The 20,511-nt window shown below is 36.5% G+C and overlaps 5 protein-coding genes and 2 pseudogenes across 6 annotated transcripts; 2 read left to right on the top strand and 5 right to left on the bottom strand.

Moving 5' to 3' along the window:
- On the top strand, nucleotides 3,020–4,920 carry LOC104780813 (ADP-ribosylation factor-like protein 8A). The gene is made up of 6 exons (XM_010505353.2): nucleotides 3,020–3,223; nucleotides 3,837–3,918; nucleotides 4,019–4,051; nucleotides 4,149–4,270; nucleotides 4,345–4,506; nucleotides 4,594–4,920. Exons 1-6 carry the CDS (start codon nucleotides 3,186–3,188, stop codon nucleotides 4,709–4,711), a joined length of 555 nt encoding a protein of 184 aa, XP_010503655.1. The 5' UTR covers nucleotides 3,020–3,185; the 3' UTR covers nucleotides 4,712–4,920.
- On the top strand, nucleotides 5,105–6,362 carry LOC104780812 (annotated as a pseudogene).
- LOC104780811 (telomere repeat-binding factor 3-like) lies at nucleotides 6,560–8,582 on the bottom strand. Its single transcript, XM_010505352.2, has 6 exons — nucleotides 8,445–8,582; nucleotides 7,936–8,195; nucleotides 7,611–7,852; nucleotides 7,400–7,484; nucleotides 7,217–7,300; nucleotides 6,560–7,112 (listed from the first exon to the last, which is right to left on the bottom strand). The coding sequence occupies exons 2-6, from the start codon at nucleotides 8,083–8,085 to the stop codon at nucleotides 6,759–6,761; spliced, it is 915 nt and encodes a 304-aa protein (XP_010503654.1). The 5' UTR covers nucleotides 8,086–8,195; nucleotides 8,445–8,582; the 3' UTR covers nucleotides 6,560–6,758.
- LOC104780810 lies at nucleotides 9,084–10,525 on the bottom strand. The gene is made up of 4 exons (XM_010505351.2): nucleotides 10,520–10,525; nucleotides 9,970–10,182; nucleotides 9,626–9,869; nucleotides 9,084–9,427 (listed from the first exon to the last, which is right to left on the bottom strand). Exons 1-4 carry the CDS (start codon nucleotides 10,523–10,525, stop codon nucleotides 9,360–9,362), a joined length of 531 nt encoding a protein of 176 aa, XP_010503653.2. The 3' UTR covers nucleotides 9,084–9,359.
- Nucleotides 10,731–14,041, bottom strand: LOC104780809. 2 transcript variants are annotated; one of them, XM_010505350.2, is made up of 10 exons: nucleotides 13,871–14,041; nucleotides 13,029–13,076; nucleotides 12,642–12,864; nucleotides 12,382–12,548; nucleotides 12,157–12,302; nucleotides 12,005–12,067; nucleotides 11,832–11,924; nucleotides 11,577–11,738; nucleotides 11,313–11,472; nucleotides 10,731–11,195 (listed from the first exon to the last, which is right to left on the bottom strand). In XM_010505350.2, the coding sequence occupies exons 1-10, from the start codon at nucleotides 13,932–13,934 to the stop codon at nucleotides 10,915–10,917; spliced, it is 1,407 nt and encodes a 468-aa protein (XP_010503652.1). In that variant the 5' UTR covers nucleotides 13,935–14,041; the 3' UTR covers nucleotides 10,731–10,914. The 2 variants fall into 2 exon arrangements, with proteins under 2 accessions (XP_010503652.1, XP_010503651.1); XM_010505349.2 differs by having other exon boundaries at nucleotides 13,029–13,142; nucleotides 13,937–13,971.
- LOC109132515 (F-box/kelch-repeat protein At5g51250-like) lies at nucleotides 14,096–14,650 on the bottom strand. Its single transcript, XM_019244156.1, has one exon. The coding sequence runs from the start codon at nucleotides 14,648–14,650 to the stop codon at nucleotides 14,096–14,098; it is 555 nt and encodes a 184-aa protein (XP_019099701.1).
- LOC104780808 lies at nucleotides 14,772–16,480 on the bottom strand (annotated as a pseudogene).

Raw genomic sequence — 20,511 nt, 5'->3', positions numbered from 1 at the left:
TTTTTTTTTTGTCGTCTAATTGGATAATAATTCATGCAATAAGAAAGTGTTAAACCTATAACGGCGTTAGTGGTTGACCAATTCGTTTTTCACCTTTTTTTTGTTTTTCTCTTGTCTCTCGCTTGTTCAATTTATTTATGTTTACAGTTAATGAAGAAGCCAAACAATTAGAGAAAAGTTAATGAAGGGCAACTCTTTAAAACTTTAATTTATTTATAGTTTTGCAACATACTGAAAGCTTTTATTTTTTCTTTTTCTTTAACACTACTCATTTTAGTCAAAATCACACTCCAATCTTCTAAACATGGCACCAAAGACAAAAGAAATAAGTAAATCATTATTTATTATTTTAGAAGATAAACTTGACTTGAAACTTGTGCATACAAATTACTGTAAGCACGGGTTTCTAGTCAACAAATTAACTTTTAAAAATCCTCGGTTCAAGTCAGGCATACAGTGGATAAGAATTTGCCTATTAAAAGGAATTTTGGGAATCACAAATTTGGGTGGCATGAGCTCTTATTTGGGTATACCTGAAAGTTTTGGTGGTTCAAAAATAAAAAATTTCTCTTTTGTTCAAGATAGATTACAAAAACGGACAGGTGGCTAGCCTACGAGGTTGTTATCACGGGGCGGGAAAGGGGTGACGATCAAGTCGGTGGCTACCGTTGTGCCTACTTTTGTCATGTCTTGCTTTCGTCTGCCGAAAACTGTCACACGAAAGCTTACGAGTGCGATATCTAATTATTGGTGGAGCTCATCCGGGAAATCGCGAGGTTTACATTGGGCCGTCTGAGATAAGCTTTGTCTGGGTAAGTTTGAAGGGGGGTTGGGTTTTCGATGTTTGGATGACTTTAACACTGCTCTGTTGGCTAAACAACTATGGCGGTTGATTATAGTCCCCGACTATTTATTTGCTCGAGTTTTTAAGGGTCGCTATTATAGGTATTCTAATCCTTTGGATCCGATTACATCTTACTCACCGTCTTATGGATGGCGGAGTATGGTATCTGCTCGCTCTCTGGTAAACAAATGACTTATTAAACGGGTAGGATCAGGGGATTCCATTTCAGTATGGTCTGATCCCTGGATTCTTGCCCAATTCCCGAGACCAGCACTGCGTTCGCGATCATCTTTCGATCCTACGCTTAGAGTTAAAACTTCGTTGACAGGAGCTCAAACTCCTGGAATTTGGCGTTGCTTTCAGCCACTTTTGAGCTGGAGGATGTTGTCATCATTTCTGCTTTACCTTTAGGTAATCCAAACTCACTGGATAGGTTGGGTTGGCACTTGACAAAAACTGGTATCTATACGGTTAAATCTTGGTATTCTGCGTTGCGGCAGAATCAGCTTGCTTCTTCTGTTTTGCAAATTTCTGGCCCAAATATTACACCTTTACATGCTTTTGTTTGGCAAATCCGGTGTCCTCCAAAAATACAACATTTTTTTGTGGTAAGCAATCACGGGATGTGTGGCGACAACATCTAATCTTCGGAAACGTTGTATAGGTTGTGATATTGAGTGTGTGATTTGTGGCTGTCCGGAAGAGACAATCAATCATGCCCCTGTTTGAGTGTCCCTCGGCGAGACAGGTTTGGGCTTTATCCTCGTTTTCGGCCACTCCGGACGGTTTTTCCTCGGAGTCTATCTATGCAAACATGGATATTTTGTTTTGGAGATTCCAACAGATTCCTTTGGCGGATATCTACCTGTGGATTCCTTGGTATATTTGGAAGGCTCAGAATGATAAATTTTTTAGTAATCTGGATTCTAACCCACTAGCGATTTTGCGTTTCGCGGAGGAAGAAGCTAAGGGTTGGTTTTCGGCATAGGATGATGTTGTGGGGGACTTGCTACAAGGTGGGTCTTGGCCGGCTCATGGTTCTAGGGTAAATGCAGATTTGGTGCTTAATAGGTATGCAACCAGTTATCGGTGTTTTGTGGATGGATCTTGGAAGGCGACTGACCAGTATGCTGGTAGAGGATGGTACTGCATTTCCCCTGCAGGGGAACCCCCCACTATGGTTGCAGCTAATCTCTGACGGAGTCGTTCCCCCTACATGCAGAGGTCGAAGCTCCAGTTTGGGCAATACGGTGTATGATTGGTGCAGATAATCAGAATGTCGTTTTTCTTACTGATTGCTCTGACTTGGTGAAAATGGTGTCTTCGCCCTCTGAGTGACCTGCATTCAAGTCTTATTTGGATGAGATAGAAGTGGATAAGGAGGAATTTCTCTCCTTTTCTATTGTCTTAGTCCCTCGATCACAGAATGGTATAGCAGATAAGCTAGCACATCGTGCTAGAGTAGAATCGCATCAAATTATCTATGTAAACAATTTTCTTCCAATTGGTTCGTTTGAGCTGATCTTGTATTTTGCTAACAAAAAGAAAAAAGAAGATAAACTTGACTGCAATTAAACATTTCATTAGGAAATACAATAAAGAGATTCATGAATGGAAATGAAAGGTGTAAATAACATTATCATCATTACAAGAAAAGAAAAAAAAAGAATCATTGATGGGTCGACTCATCAATAGTGGGTCAAAAAAAGGCCCATGACAAAGAACCCATTAACATATAGATTTCAACCCACAAATTATTGAGTAACGACACGTGTAACTACACATTCCCGATCATATCAGTATCACCACCACCGCCAAAATCTTTTGGCGGCTACCACCGTCCCCAGCTATAAATACAAAAAAAGACTATGGACTTCTTAAAACGCGAGTGGCATACAATTCTCTTAACTATGTAACTAGGTGATTGATGTTATTTAATCCATACAATTCTCTTATTCCTAACTTCTGGTGTATATGTGTCACCGTATCTCTCCTCTGATTGGCTAATTTAATTTTGTAAAATTAATAATTGATTAATTTTAAAAATAGCAACCCCATGAATCTCGGTGTATCAACCAAAAAATTAAAAGAAGATCTAAACCGTTGATTCGGTGGACCAGAAGAAAAATCGAACGGTAGTGATTACGTAGCTTTGACTCTTTTTAATTCGCCGTCACTGGGAGAGAGAGAGAGAGAGAGAGAGGGAGCAGGCGACGAACGAGGAGGACAAAGAAGAAGAAGAAGAAGAAGCTTCTCTTCTCAGATAGATCCCGTGGAGGAGAATCTAACCGGCGGATCTGTTTTATTCGGAGCTTTTTTTTTTTTTGGGGTGAAATCATCAATGGGTTTGTGGGAAGCTTTTCTCAATTGGCTTCGTAGGTGTGTGAGATCCCTCCTTTTAAGATTTCAATCTTTCTTCTCTTGTTTTGATTATATTGAGCTCAAAAATTATGTTTTATCTTGAGATTTTTTCAGTTTGTTTGTTGCTTTGCTCCGCTGAATTTTGAAAATTTTATGAAGAAATTGGAATTAGAATCATCACCGTAATCGACTCAGCTGTACTTGAATCGTGGTTTTGTTCTTAATTTTGGTTTGTTGGAGCTGATTTTGACATGGTTCTTCTACTTATCATAGAAACGGTCCTGTAGTTTTTATCCGTTTAGTTTCAAAGAGACGAGCTTTTATAAGCATTAGATTGCCAAGTTTTAGATTGACATGATGGTTCTTCTGTGGTGACATTAAGGGGAAGAAAAGTGAATCTGTCTTAAGATTTTAGATTGCCAGTTTTAGCCATGTATGAATGAGAGCATCTTTCAAGTTAGCGGTGTGATTAAGATCAATCTAGTTGGAAAAAAAAAATACCTTTTTTCATGGCATATAATGAATGTAGAACAGGTTCTTTTTGGTGTCTAATTATGTTTCTATGCTCTATTTGTGTGCCCTGTGCAAAAGTGATTTCAGTTCGGTATTAAGTTTCGATATGTTTTTGCAGCCTCTTCTTTAAGCAAGAAATGGAGCTTTCTTTGATAGGACTCCAAAATGCAGGGAAGACATCACTTGTTAATGTTGTTGCAGTAAGTATTGTATTATGCTTCCCTTTTGATATTCTCTTTTAACACTCAGAAGATTGTGATTGGGGATCTGATAGCTACTCTCATTTTTTTACTTGTTTAGACTGGTGGATACAGTGAAGACATGATTCCCACGGTAAGCGTTACATTCACTACAGTCTCTTATTAAGTTACATCTTTCACCTGCCTTTTCGAATAGCATGAAGAGATTCTACTTTTGTTATTTTTTTCAGGTCGGGTTTAACATGAGGAAAGTAACAAAAGGAAATGTTACAATCAAACTATGGGATCTTGGTGGTCAACCAAGATTCCGCAGCATGTGGGAACGTTACTGTCGTGCAGTTTCTGCCATTGTGTAAGGATATTAGACTCAGGTTTCTCTTCTTTGTATCACCCACAATTTTGGTTTGATGTTGATTCCATTCCCAGGTATGTAGTTGATGCTGCAGATCCTGACAACCTCAGTGTCTCGAAAAGTGAGCTCCATGATCTGTTGAGCAAGTCTTCGCTTAACGGTATTCCTCTTTTGGTTCTTGGGAACAAGATTGACAAACCTGGAGCTCTGTCTAAAGAAGCCTTAACCGACGAAATGTATAGCTTTTTCTTCATCTGAACTTCTCCAAAAACAGCACAATTCAGCTCGATCTAATTCTCTTTCTTGCGTTCTTATTGTTGCAGGGGGCTTACGTCTCTTGCAGATAGAGAAGTCTGTTGTTTCATGATATCCTGCAAGAACTCTACCAACATTGATCAGGTCATTGATTGGCTCGTAAAGCATTCAAAATCAAAGAACTAAAACTTCACCAAGAACATATTATTCTCTCTTCTTGATCTTCTTAGTCTTCCTGTTTTGTCTGGTTGATGATGATGATGATGATTGTTGAAGACAAATTTTCCTGTGAAACAAGAGTTTGTCTTTATTTGTCTTCTGTCTATCCTGCTGGTCTAGCCTGGTCTGGTCCAGTCTTGTCTTTGTATATTAGATGTGTGGATTGTTTTCTACTCTCAAGGCTTTGCAATTGCAATTTTGGAAACACAAAAACATAAGTGACCTTATTTTTTTACTCTTCTAATAATTCTACGGGCTTTCAGTAGGAAGAGATATAAACTCTGCGTAATATATAGCTGCAACTGTAGCCAATAAGGAGGATTCAATGGTACCTTAGCCAATTACAGTATGTATGTAAACATGTTTATAAGTAAAATAATATTTGGTGTGGCTTGTTGCCTCCATTACCTCAGCCTCAGGCATCAACAATCTAATATATAAAATAATATATTCTGTACTAAAGTAAAAAACAAAACTTAGTGCTGTCCCTCTTCATCACTCGGTTGATATTTTTAGAAAAATCTATTTTTTGTTTGTTATATAATAAAGTTTATACTAGTCTCTTCTCTTCAAGCAAGAAATGGAGCTTTCTCTGATAGGACTTGAAGATGCAGGAAAGACATCAATTGTAAATGTTCTTGCGGTGAGTATAGTATTATGCATCCCTTTTATATTTTCTTAACATTTAGTTGTTGGTGATTTGCTTTGTGGAATCTGATATCTACTCTCATCTTTTTCTTGTTTAGACTGGTGGATACAGTGAAGACATGATTCCTACCGTAAGTGTTACACTACACCTCTTATAAAAAACGTATTTCAATCAACACGAAGAGATTCGTCTTAGTTTTTTCTTTTTTTCTTTTATCAGGTCGGGTTTAACATGAGGAAACTGACAAAAAAAAAATGTTACAATCAGACTATGGGATCTTGGTGGTCATCCAAGATTCCGCAGCATGTGGGAACGTTACTGCCGCCATGTTTCTGCTATTGCGTAAGGATCTTATTAGACTCTCAGGTTTCTGCTATCTTTAATCCCCGGCTCACACAATATGGTTTCATGTTGATTCCAATTCTAGGTACGTAGTTGATGCTGCAGATCTTGACAACCTAAGTGTCTCGAAAAGTGAACTCCATGATTTGTTGAGCAATGCTTCGCTTAACGGTATCCCTCTTCTGGTTATTGGGAACAAGATTGACAAACCTGGAGCTCTGTCCAAAGAAGCGTTAACAGAAGAAATGTATAGTTGTTTCTTCATACTGAACACCCAAAAGGCATTTCATTTAGCTTATGATGATGTTTCTTGCATTGTTAATGTTGCAGGGGGCTTAGTTCGCTTACAGATAGAGAAGTCTGCTGTTTCATGATATCCTGCAAGAACCCTACCACCATTGATCAGATCACTGATTGGGTTGTAAATCACTCAATATCAAAGAACTTAACTTCACCAACAACAGATGTCGTCTCTTCTTGATCTTCTTAGTCTTATGTTGATGATTGTTAAAGACAATTTTATTCGTGTGAAACAAGAGTTTGTCTTTATTTGTCTTCTGTCTAACCTGCTGTTCTGGTCTGGTTTGGTCCAGTCTTGTCTTTGTATATTAGATGTGAATTGTTTTCTATTCTTATTGGCTTTGAAATTTCAGAAACACCAACACATAAATGCCTTTTCAAAACTTCTATAAATCCAAGGAAAGGGAAATAAGCTCTGTCTACAATCAATGGACATTGCCTTATTTATTTCTCTTCAAACCAGTTTCAAAATGGGTCGCGAGAACCCTGTAAAGTTACTAGGAAAAACAGATCAACAACAGAAGAAGAAAAAAGGAACAGGTTTTACATAGTCAATGGAGTTAGAATACATTACAAGCTGCAGAATGTACACTGTTAACTGACCAAAAACACTGCAGCAATGCAAATTTGAAATAATGACATAACCTGAAGATTATATCAAAACGATAATATCAACAATACAGTATCAATGGTACTCATACAACATCAATGATTTCTTAGTTCTTACCGAGTTTGGCTATGCATCCTATACTTCAAAGCTTTCATTGCCGCTTTTGCAAATATATGGGCAGCTTCAGCTTCGGCTTCAGCTTCATCTGCCTCTCTTGCCGCTTCTTCAGCTTCTGCTATTGCAAATTCTGCTTCTGCCACGGCTCTTGCAGCAGCTGCAGCAGCTTCTTTTTCTGTCATGCCCTTTATTATTACAACTTCTCCATCTACTTGGGATTTAGTAAGATTTTTTTCCTCAGGTTTTGGAGTATTTTCCTTGTTTCCTTCCAAAAACTCTTGAGGAGACCTTAGGCTTTGTCTCGCTCCTTCATCCATATAATTTGGAGAAATCCTATATTTGTGCTTTGTCTGAAAGGTGAGAGCAAATGCAAGAAGTAAACCATTGTTCAGTAAAAGTAATAAATATGTGATTTTTGCAAGCGGAAATTTCCATCAAAGTGTTTTCTCTTTACCTTAACTAATGTTCCAACATTTGTCAAATACTTTAGTCTTGAAGAGACAAGCCGTTTCATATCCTCTTGCATCTTGAAATTCTCCTGAAAATTTACAGCTACACTAAGTTCCTTGATGATTGTATATAGATGCAACAATGCCTAATGACATAGAAAGAATGCTTAACGACATAGAAAGAGTACCTCTATATACCGCAAGATCGACTTGCCGTCAGGACCAAACGGTCTCTTCAAATTGGTAATGGCCTCCAGTATAATCTTATCCACACTACAATAAACATATCAGAACTCAGATCTATCTTCAAGAAACTTAGACTAAAGTAAGCCTTTTAGCTTCACTATTCCCATACTCTACATCCACAACATCAAGAATTCATACAAGAAGAAGCCAAACCTTGTAAAACGTCCTTTAAAAGCTCTTGGTGGTTCACAAGAAGCTTCAGGAGGAGATGGTGCATCAACCATCAGCTGTCCTCCTACATCACCACCAATGTGACCATTAGCCAGAGACACAATGGTAATAGCTGTAGCGTTATCATCTGGCCTAGGACCCGACGTAGGAGTTCCTTTAAGTGCGAGTTTAGCCTTCTTCCTAGATCCCCATAAAGCTGTTACACTTATATTTCTCCATTTGTCCTGTTAAATAATGTTTTTAGACAACAATGTAAGTTTCTATACTCTCTCTCTTCTCTTCTCTTTCAAGTTCTTGTTTTTTTTACCTTGAGATCCACATTTGAACGAGACTTCAAAACAGAGCTATACTCAGGATCTGAGAGAATGGTACGCCATTTTCCAGTTCCATGTTTAAGTACTCCAGCTTTAAGAGCTGTCTCTTCTTCTGCTGTCCACTTCTGCTTTGGAGCTCCCATTCACACAACTTTACCACACAAAAAAATTCAAAATTCTCCAGAACCACACACACACACGACAACAACAACAACAACAACACAAAAGCTTCTAATGTCTTGGCTTCATTTCTCTGTAAAGCAGATGAAAACAATCACAAAGATCAATACTTTATAATCCTGAATACAAAATGAGATGTAAGAGAGAGTTCTATCTGGTTTCAATAAAACAACCCATAAGTTTTTTTCAATTGCATTAGCAATTCAATAGGTAATGCCAAGCCAAATCATCGTTAAGCATGAGAAAAAAAGATTAAAGCTTTCGATCAGGGAAATCGGAAAAAAAATTAACAAGGAGAGGAAGAAGAAGAAGAAGCGCATGCCTGAGAAAGCTGTAGCGAATGAGAGAGGAAGCTGTGGAGAAGAGTGTCATGGATCAAACTTTGAATCTACAATTGTCGCAGAGACAAAGGAAGACACACAAAAACTTGACCTTTATTTTTTTCGATTCAGCTACGAAGGAAGGATGATAAAATGTATCGATTTTTTTTGAGGAGCCCTTTATTATCCTCCGGTTTATAAATTCGTCTTAAACTTTATTTAGTTACAAAAACACCCATTTGTTCTTAAACCTTTAGTTAGGGATTATTTTGTAAAATTAACGAGGATGAATGGTATAATGATCCTAGCTCACATCTTTACTGAAAACGTGTTTCCGCTAATTTTTTACCATTCATCTTATTCATCAAATTTTCACGTTTTTAGGTAACTTAAAAATATTCCCTCTGTATAACAATTTATGATATTTTAGGATTTTTTTTCTTGTATCTTAAAGATTAATTTTCTGTAAATTTTATCATTAATGCTAGAAAGTTGTAAATTTCAAGAATTATTAATTGATAAATTTAAAACTTAATGAATTACTATTGGTTAATAGTTATGAGTAAAATTAATAAAACTTTTGATGATAAATAGAACAAAATTGAGTTACTTATTTTGTGTTCATCTACTGAAAAAAAAAAGAAAAAAAGGAATGGCTTAGATACAAAAGTGACAACACACTTTTTACATATACAAAAGATGGGCTGCACATACCCTGATTCAATCAGTAGTCATAAAAATAAACAAGACCTCAAGTCAAATTCATATTCATAACAAAAAAAATAAAAATAAAGGAGAGAAACAAACCCAAAACGTGGACACACATAACCAGAAGAAGAAGAGATCTAAAATGTTGATCAAACACATATTTTTAACATTTTATATTATGGGAAAATACAATGGCATCCTCAAGACCGTCACCGGCTTATCATCCTCCGATCAAAAGCAAGCTTCCAAGAGACAGCAACAACAGAGCATAGCCAAACTGTTATGACACAAATACACATTTTTAAGTACCATCCATAGGCAAGCATATTGACTTTGAATTATCCATTTTACTGCATACTGAAATTTATTTAGAAAAATGTATCATCTAGAAAAGGATTAGTCCGTTTCATCAGCTTCAAGCATTTTAAGACTATATATGTTATAATGTAAAAGAGAGAGATTTGAGTCAACGCACCATCCTTCCATAAAGCCTGAATCCTTGTCTTTCTTCTTCTTATGTTGATCCTGACCATAGTGGGGCGGTGGAGGACCTTGATAAGGATACTGCGGTGGAGGACCTTGAGGATATTGCGGTGGAGGATAGCCTTGTGCTGGATATCCCTGACCCGGTGGAGGATAACCAGCCGGTGGATATCCCCCTTGAGGATATCCTGCGGGAGGATATCCTTGTGGTGGATAACCTTCCTTAGGAGGGTACCCTGAAAAATAACAACATCAAAACTTGAGAAACAAGAAACAAGAAACAAAGATACCTATAAACTTAAAAGATTTGAAAGAAAAAAAGAACTGGTAATTTACCTTGAGGAGGAGGAGCACCAACGGGATGGTGTTGATCTTGATAAGACATTTTCTTCTATGGTTTGCTCTTATCTGAGGTTGTTTTATCTCTCTATATAACGAACTCTTTTGCTTCTTCTTCTTCGCTGTGAATGGAATAAAAATAGGATTAGTGATAATAATGATGATTAATAAAGGAGGTTTACGAGACAAAAGACATGTTCTCTCCAAGGACTAATCTTAGATTTATTTGTTTAAAGTTAAACTATGATTTTAAAACAATTATAAGTGAGAGACGACCAACTCACTTTTGTGGAATTATTCAATTAAAATGCAATTTCCCCTTGACCCACACCACAATATTCAATCTTTTCTTTATTAGTTATCAAAAAATTTAGGTTATTGTTAGTTGAAAGTTGAAACCTTCCCTCTACATAATTAGTTATATCATCATCTTCCACTAGTACCAGTTAGTGGCCTATATTATATCATCATCTTCCATTATACAAATAAATACTACTATGTACTAAGTAACATGTTGAGTTTCACATCATTGATGAGTGATGACTACACCCATGGAAAAGTGGGAGGTCTTAGTTTTGTATGTCAGGTTAATTTTTGCAAAAGGCATTTCATAAATCTGGAGATATCCCATTATAAGAAATTTGATTTATAATCAAATAAAATGAAATATATAATCTTTCTTGATCAAGAGCATTTTCTGCCAAAGCCATCTTGTAACAAGTTATCATTTTGCTGATTTCAAAATCAAAAACAAAACAGAACAATGAGATCGTTTCCACAAGATATATATATAAAAGCAATGTTTGTTGCTTCGTACACAACCAATCTATGAAGAAACAATTAGGGTTATTACAACAATCGTGCCCTAAAAAGTTACAATACAAGAGTCTCTACAGTCAACACTCTCCGACTGGTTCAAAAGTTTCCCTAGCTGCTTGCTTTTCAGAACCAGAGAAACCATCTTCCGCGCTTAACCGTATCAGTCAATTTACTGGACGATTCCATTATCGGATTTACGCTGATTCTATTAGCATTTTTCACCGCCCATTCGCCAAAACCTGGTGAAGAAACTAATTCCCTCATTGCCTTTTCCGTGCTCTCTTTAGTGAACTTTTCTAACTCTTCCTTCGTTAGCTTCCTTCTCCCTTCTGGTGTTTTGTGGAATGAAGACGGGAATATATCTGAATCAGATAGTGGTACTGCCCTCAACGTCTTGTTGGAACCTGCAACGACCATATACAGAAGAAGAAAAAAACGATTCTTCATGAACATTACGAGATAAATGGATTAGTATTAATGAAACTAGACTCCTAGAGACACAGAACAAGAAAGGTCAAAACCTCTAGGAAGAGGAGAAGCAAACGTAGTAGCATGGATTAAGCCAGGTCTACAACTCGCAGTGCTTTGCGCTAACATCTTTTTGCTGATACTATTTGATATTGTTGAGATGAGAATTCCAGATATCAACACTCCTCCAGCAAGCAAGGGATCTAAAGAGCTCTGTTAATTCACACAAGATCATGACTTCAATCCCCGAAACAGTTTAGTTATAATTAAAGATGAACCAAAAGCAACAAACAGTAGAGAAAAAGAAAACGAAGTACCTGAAGGATCAGAACCACAGCAAAAGCACGGACGGTCCAACAGACATAGTTTGATGTACCAATATCAATAGAACCATCTTTTGTCACAACAAATTTCTTAACAGTCCAAAACCCTGACCATGCTCCAAACAAATACACAACTGCAACCAAAAGAATCGCCAGCTGCAAATTTTACATAAAGCCGTTTTAGATTCATACGCATGTGACATAACAACAAGTAGGCCAAAATCTTTAAAAAAATCCAAACTTACATACAGGAATGTGCAAATCTTCACTGATTCCTATCCGCATTGGCAGATCTTGAATTAAACCGCGTATGTATTGAAGAAAGTAACCTCCCACACCAATCTAAGAAGATAAAAAAACAAGGCTTTGGTTGGTAAATGTTTGATAAAAACAAAAGAAGTCAAAGAGAAGACAACTCTCACCATAGAGGAGTAGAGAAATAACTCAAACCGACTCTTCCCTCTAGTCGGGAGACGCTTTATCCCCTATACACAATCAGTGATCGAGTTAAACAAGAGGTAAGCAAATAAACTATAAGCAAAAAGCTTTTGATATTGTTTTTGAAAACTTATACCTGATAAATGATAAGAGTTACAAGAATGACAATTCCAATGGACATGGCACCAATGTAGTAAAACGCTACTGATTTGCTAAGTCTAGAAGCCAGATTCAGCAACACTATCCCCATCATTAAAAACACGATACGGTACATGAAAAACTCTGCCAAGACACAAACTCTACCTTGTTTAGTTTTATAATTTGCAAAACACACAAAAAAAAACAAAGACAAACTCTATACCTTGTTTAGCAACAAACTTTAAGGTGACGACTTCAGATGAGCTACCATAGGTTCTTATATCAAGGATCTTGTAGTCAAAAGGTGACATTATCCCAACCCAAGGTAACCCTTTTGAAACTTTCTCCCACTGACCATGAGAGCACATTCCAATTGCACGCGACGAGTTCCTAAAACCAGCAAGAATTTAAACTTGGAATTAAGACAAATCCATGACTGAGGTCGATGACCACATAACACAGATACTAGATTTTTTTTGTTACCTGTGGAAGCAAACGTCTATACTTGTTCTTATACTGTTCGATGTATTATTACTCAAAAGGGTCAACTTCAGTGAATGAGCATATCTATCAATGTGCTTAAGTCTTTGTAATCCATTGATATGTAACCTCTCACATCTCGATGTTGTACCTCGCTTCAGACCAGGAGAATCTATCACCACCTCTGTTCTTAGAGTCACTTGTAACGAACCAGTTTCACCCACAACTGACAATTTACAAACAAAATTGGATCTTTTTTGGTCGAATTTGTCTTAATTATGTAAAAAAGGTTTGAAATTTAGTGATTCTAAACTGAAAAATTCGAGTCCCAGGGAAAAAAAAACAGAACGAAACCCTAAAAGTCTAAATTCAATTCCGACACAAACTTACCGAAGACATGTTCGTCGGAGGAAACAACGGAGAAGAAAGTGAAGAGATTTAGGAAGAGAAGAAACACGACATTGATGTTGTAGCTTCGGACAAAGACTGATGAGTCACTCATCGNCACACAAAAAAAAACAAAGACAAACTCTATACCTTGTTTAGCAACAAACTTTAAGGTGACGACTTCAGATGAGCTACCATAGGTTCTTATATCAAGGATCTTGTAGTCAAAAGGTGACATTATCCCAACCCAAGGTAACCCTTTTGAAACTTTCTCCCACTGACCATGAGAGCACATTCCAATTGCACGCGACGAGTTCCTAAAACCAGCAAGAATTTAAACTTGGAATTAAGACAAATCCATGACTGAGGTCGATGACCACATAACACAGATACTAGATTTTTTTTGTTACCTGTGGAAGCAAACGTCTATACTTGTTCTTATACTGTTCGATGTATTATTACTCAAAAGGGTCAACTTCAGTGAATGAGCATATCTATCAATGTGCTTAAGTCTTTGTAATCCATTGATATGTAACCTCTCACATCTCGATGTTGTACCTCGCTTCAGACCAGGAGAATCTATCACCACCTCTGTTCTTAGAGTCACTTGTAACGAACCAGTTTCACCCACAACTGACAATTTACAAACAAAATTGGATCTTTTTTGGTCGAATTTGTCTTAATTATGTAAAAAAGGTTTGAAATTTAGTGATTCTAAACTGAAAAATTCGAGTCCCAGGGAAAAAAAAACAGAACGAAACCCTAAAAGTCTAAATTCAATTCCGACACAAACTTACCGAAGACATGTTCGTCGGAGGAAACAACGGAGAAGAAAGTGAAGAGATTTAGGAAGAGAAGAAACACGACATTGATGTTGTAGCTTCGGACAAAGACTGATGAGTCACTCATCGATTTTTCTGTGTGTGTGTTTTTTGTTTTTGTCGGAAGAATAAATCTTATTCCGAAACGCAGTCATATAAATAAAGCCATTTCATCGTATTTTGCATACACCAAAAAAATAAATAAAAAATTAACACTGACACACATATTTCAAGCTTTTTGTGACACATTCATTCATCAAAGAGTAACAGCAAGAACCTTCTCAAAACGACATGCTGCAGGAACTGTAAACACATGACCAAACCACTCAACTTCTCCGCGCACCAAATCTTATCCAAGTTGTCGTCATCACTAGTAGAAGGCAATGATTGATCGACCCACAAAACCGCCAGTTTTCCACCATAATCAACTAATTGAATACGACAACTTGGAGGGAACTTAGGTAACCTTACCAAACCGTTCAATTTTCTCCACACTCTTGTCTTAGTATCAAACCATTTGAACACTCGGTGAGAAACATATGTGTATAAAACGTTCTCTGTCACGCAATAAGAAACCGTATAGAGAACATCTCTTAGCTCTTCTCCAACCTTGTCCCATCTACCTTCCTTGGGACTGTAAGCAATCACACCATGATGGCAATAAGACACCACGTTGAACTTTCCATCAATACATGTGGTTTTGGAGAATGCAAAGTCCCATTTTGTCTCGCTGAAAGAGATAGGTTTAGGATCCCAAGTTTGTGTTTTTGTGTCAAACACCTCAAACAAGTTCTTTCGTTCCATACTTCCATTAGTCCCTTGGGGTGTTGTCGAAAGAAAAAGAGAATGTAATAGCTTTGTTAAAGTGGTTTTTAGAAAAAGTGGGTAAAAAAAACTCTGAAGCCAAACTCGAATAAAGTGAATCTCAAACTTCCATGAATTCGTTTTCTGCTGCTTCTCTTCCAGTAGCCTCCTCAGTGTTTATAGGCACACTGAACATGTACTGGTTCTGATGCTCTACCAAGTACTGCATCGATCTCTTGGTGTCTAGAAACAATCGGTAAACTCTCTCAATGTCCTCAATCTCCACTATTTTCCCTTTACGTTTCAGACAAGCCAAAGCAGCTGCATTGATCAGATGAATCGCGTACCTAAGCGATGTATCGCATCCGATCAAAGTCAGAAGCTGTTTCGCCTCTTCTTTCATCTCCACGTCTTCTTCTTGGCAACGTATCTCCAAGATCTTTCTGATCTCGTCTTGAGTGTAAGGCTGCGTTGTGATGATGAGAAGACGGTCAAGGAGATCGATTGGGATCCCGTGTGGTGATACCTGGTTTGTTCCTCGGATCGTTGTCATTCCTCAGTTTGTAGCTACGACGAGGATCGGAGACATGTCGTTTTCGAGGGCTCGGTTTAGGAATGAGAAGCATTCAATATCAAGCATATGGACTTCATCGATGAAGAGAACACCAGGTACTATCTCAGCTTTCCCTTCTTCTCTCCATTCTGCTACTTTAGTATCGATTTGCTCTCGGGTTTCTGATCGGATCTCGCCTGTATCACCCGTGAAAAGGGCTTGAAACCCTTGAGTCCTACAACACACATAAATGAAACAAGAATACAGTTAATGACTTTGTTGTAAAAAGGACTAATCCTTATCTGTATTCAATGAAAACGTATCAAATGTCCAAACCTAAAGTTGAAAAGAACCCGATCTTTACAAGCTAAACCCTAAACCATCAACCAAATACACAATCATGTAACCATCTCTATCAAGTTCCAAGCCTAAAATTGCAAAAAGAAGCAATCTTTTTCAACTTAAAACCTAAAAACTAAGCAATTAAAAACATTAACAAATACAGAGAAGTATCAAGAAACGAACTTGCTATTAATAACATCAATCTCATGAAGTGTGACAGTATGCACAACCTCTTTCCACTTCTGAAGCTCACCTTCAGGACACTGCACAAACTTAGTCTTTGACCCCATAACATCGTAATCTCTAGACCTCGTAAACGATCTTCCAAGCTTAGTGATCTTCCCACCAGCTCTATCCAAAACTATAACATCACCACTCTGTACTTTCTCCTTATCCAACGCCTCAATCAGTTTCGGTCCCAAACCATGATCAGATTCCATATCAGTCGTCTTCATAGTTATCTTCCCAGTCTTGTTCACAGCCCCACTAGAAGAAGCAGGTCGATCAATCGAAATCGACACGACTTCTCCTTCCAACACCTCTGTTTCTTCCTTGATCCTAACACCAATAGCTTTACGAAACGCTTGAGTTAAAGCTTCAGTCTTTGACATCTCTAGGGAAAAGATCTCGCTTCCTGCGATCATGGTGAACGGTGTTTCTAACCCTAGCGACTTAGCTATACCCATTGCTATTGCGGTTTTACCCGTTCCGGGTTGACCCGCTATGAGTATAGCTCGACCCGCGATTTTGCGTTCTCTGATCATCTGAAGGATTACTCCGGCGGCTTTGCGTGCTTTGATTTGACCAACCATGCCTTCGGATACGACTCGTGGCTCGAGTGCTGAGTCGAGACCTAAGCCTCGTATGTGTGAGTGTGCTCCGATTCGTTCAACTCTGGTTAAGTCTCGACTCTCTGATAACTTCAGTTCTGCCATTGTTTGAGTTCGCTGGAGGAATGAGAGTTGTTAGGGTTTGAGGGCTTCGTCGCAAAGGTTTAGACTTGAGAGAAGAATCGCCAAAAGAGTCTTTCTTCTTCGTAAAGGTTTAAGGTTTTATTTTGTAAGAGTTTTGGAAACTGATATATTTTCGTGCTATTTACTTATTAGGAGCCGGGGGAAAATTAACATTTTTTTGTTTATATACTAAGAAAAAAATAAATTAAAATGAGAAATTTTCTGAATTAGTTTTGGTCTTTGTAATTTTGGATTTGTATATTATATTTGTAATCTTGTTAAGTTGTTGTGATTTAAATAGAAAACAATTTTATTTATAACGTCTTAATGATTCAAACATTTTGTTTCATGTGTTTAATTTCAAGAGTTTTGGGTTGAAATTAGGGGTAGGCGTTCGGTTTTTTCGGTTTGCTTCCAATTCAGTTTCAGTTCGTTTTTTGTTTTTGTTTTTTGGTGTTATAAATTTGAAACCATATAAAAACTACATGTATTTCTGTTTGGATATGGTTCGTTTTTTTTGTTTATGATTTTTTTGGTTTTATAAATTTTAAGCCATATAAAAAAAAACATATAATTTACAGATGGATATCTAACGACATATGAGTTTGTCGATTGTATTACCGACAAACACAATCTGTCGGTAGTCCGTCCAAATTTTTTACGGATAACTGATTGGAAGACACCATCAATAATGTCTTTTGGTTATTTGTCGGTAATTAGTAAATTGTTGGCAATTTATCGATTTTAACTGACAAATTATTGACGGATATCAAATTTTGATTCATTGTGTCAAATTTTTGTTGGTTTTTATTGGTCTGTTGGTATACCAATGAAATACCGACGTTATATCGATGGGTTAGTGTAAAAGCTCTCATTTTTGTTTCCTAACACACATTTTTTAGAAGCAATGTATAAAGGATGAGTTTCAATGACTAACTAATCTTCTTTTAAACTACAATCTTAATTATTTGTGTGTTTTACAAATTGCCATCAATCTTAAAAAATGGCTTAGTATTTGCCATTTGTCTTTTTAATATTTTTTCTATAACTTGATCATGTAGATGTTTATTTTGACAAAACATTCCATGGTTAATATATAATACATCACATATGCATGTTTATCGACAAAAATTATAAAATTAAGGGGTTTGTACCCTAAATCGTCGATTATCCGTTGGGAAGCCCTTGGAATAACTGACGGATAACTAACGGATTTGAGATTCTCAAAATATCGTTATCCGTCCAAAAGTTTGCCCGAAAACCAACTACGATGAAATTTTGATAAACGAAGCAATTAAAATTTTCGTCAAAATTATCGATATAACCAAAGCAATTATTCTTTTTCTCTACATATCATTTTTTTGTTCAAACCACTCCTTCGACTCTTCTCTTCAACGACACGTAATATCCAACGAATCTCGAGCAAATTTCTCCCTCCAATCTGGTGAATCTCTCCTTCCAGTCTCTCCAACTTCTTATGGCCTAAGTTCTCTCTTTTATGATAGATTTTCTTAATTTTGTTAAATTTCTTAAGAATATGATAGATTTGTTAGATTTGATTAATTGATTCTATTTGGGTGTTATTAATTTGATGAATTGGTTTGTTAGAGATGGGTGTTAGATTTGTTAGAGTTGGATTTGATTAATTGGTTTGTTAGAGATGGGTGTAAGATGTTTATTAGAAATTAGTAGTTTTGTTAAATTGTAACTTATGGATTTTTAATTTGTTTGAGAATAAATTTACTACCATTTGTGTTATTGATTTTATACATTATATTAATTTTTGATATCTATTATTTCCAATTACATATAAAATGTATATTATGAAGTTTTAATGTTGTTAAGTATATAATGTGTATTATGGATTTTTAATTTGTGTTAGAATAAGTTTATTAGCATTTCAATTTTATGAAATTTTTATATATAGTTTATTTTAAATTAAGAAATAAATATCATATTGTGTTTAGTGTTTTTACAATGGTTTCTAATATTGTAATGTATGATATATTTCTTGAATTTTTTATTTTTATTTTAAATAACACTTCAAATATAATATTAGATATATGAAGTTTTTATTTTTATTTTTATTATATGACCCATCATCAGCTGTGGGTAATATTTTATCTTCAGTTGAACAACTTACGCTGAGAATGGTTTGTCAGCACTAGGGTCTAGAGTAGCTTTGAAAACACTCAAGTAGACTGTAGATTATCAAGAGAAGATCATAAACCTCCAGAGTATCATAAATGAATTTTTTTTATAATGGTGGCTAATCAAGATTATTAGCTCGACCTGCTAGATTATTGTGTATATTTTTCCTGTGTATGCTGTCTGAGCTTCAAAAATCTTGTATAATTCGAGCTTGATGTTGAAATTAATGAACAAGCATTACATTTTCTAAGTAACCTCTGTTTTTTTTTTTTTTTACATGAATATAAGCTCTGCTTATTCGTCTTTGGTATATAATTGGGTAGAATGGAAACTACTGGTTGTTCACATTGCTGCAGCGCTACCGTTTCATCCAAGCATACCAAGTCGAACTTAAGCTCCAGAAATTTGAGGAGAGTATCCAACAATCGAATTGAGGAAGAAGTTATGTCCAGAATGCGATCACAGAGTTGTTGGAGAAAAGAGTTAGTTGTAAGTATTCCAGTCACCTTTCCATGTACAAGTGGAACCTTCCTCTTGTCCTTCTTAAAGGCTACATCCTCAGACTTCAACCTTATTGCATAGTGCCTAGTAGCTAGCCTTTTGATACCAAAGTAGAAGAAATGGTCAAACTAGCGAATCTTTTTCAGGTCCCTTCGGTTGCAGGAACCGTGAACTGCAGCCAAGTGATATGCGCGGGTTTGACTGTGAACGACTGGACCGTTTTCTGTGGTTCAGATACAATTGCAGTAGAGCTACCTGTTATTAACAGCATTTTCATCAAACCAATCCAATCTCAGCCTCATTTCGTTGCTAGTGAAATGAGGAAGTCTTTGATCGATACCTATGTCTAAAGCTTTGCTTCTTGCGTCTTGAGTTTTACCAAAATGCGTTTCAAGAATTAGCTGCGCTCTTTAGGACTCAAGTTTTAAGTAGTAATTTCTTGGTGTTACTTTGGAAAGAAATGCTTTTTTTCAGTATTATTAGTATTCAATCATTTGTTCTTATATAACCTCCAAACAACAAATCTCCCCATTCAAAATCCAAGGGGAGATTAAAGTCTGTCTTCATATTATATTCAAATTTAAAACAAACCCGTGTGTGATCCATCCAAAAGAAAAGTTCAAGTGTAGCGGAAATGATTGTGCTCTCAAACCTCCTCCATAAGCTGGAGATGAGATATCTGATGCTTATAGAACTTTTCAAGTTTCTTCTCCACGTTTGACTTCCCTCCTTTCTTGTTAGAAGACGATGATGACGACGTGGCCGCCGATGATGTTGGAGGAAAGTTTCTTGATGAAGGATATATCAGAGAGAACCTCAGATTCAAGTCGCTTGTAAGAGAGGACTTGGCAAATTCCTTCCTCTACCTCACGGTTAAGGTTCCTATACCCTAAGAAAAACAAGAAATTAAAAGAACCTCTATGCTTTTAGTTTTAGTTATAACGAAATTAAAATTGATGGGGCATATAACAAAATAACATGATATGAGTTAAATACTTATTATATTTATATTTCAAAGTTTGTAAATTAAAATATCAAAAAATAATTCAAAAGATGTATAGTATGTACCTTTGAGCCTTAGCCATCCGTGGGCGAGAATTGCTCCGGTTTGTAACCTTCATCCACAAAATCCATTAGGTAAGTCGTCATTTATACTGTCAAAAGCCTAATTTAAGAATTAAGTAAGTAGTCTAGTACCGTGGGAGGCCGTAAAGAACTAGAATCACAGTGAATTCACAGTTTCATGTGAGCTTTTGAGGCTGAGTTCTCATACCAACAAGACGTTGAGCACCAAGTCTCCGTCTTCTATGAACCTGTGAAGAATCCAAAAACACAGAAAAAAAAAAAAAAAAAAAAAAAAA

This window comes from Camelina sativa, chromosome 4, assembly GCF_000633955.1.
Source record: "Camelina sativa cultivar DH55 chromosome 4, Cs, whole genome shotgun sequence".
Lineage (NCBI taxonomy): Eukaryota > Viridiplantae > Streptophyta > Magnoliopsida > Brassicales > Brassicaceae > Camelina > Camelina sativa.
Note: the sequence above shows the minus strand (reverse complement) of the source record. Positions and strands in the feature narration are given on the sequence as shown.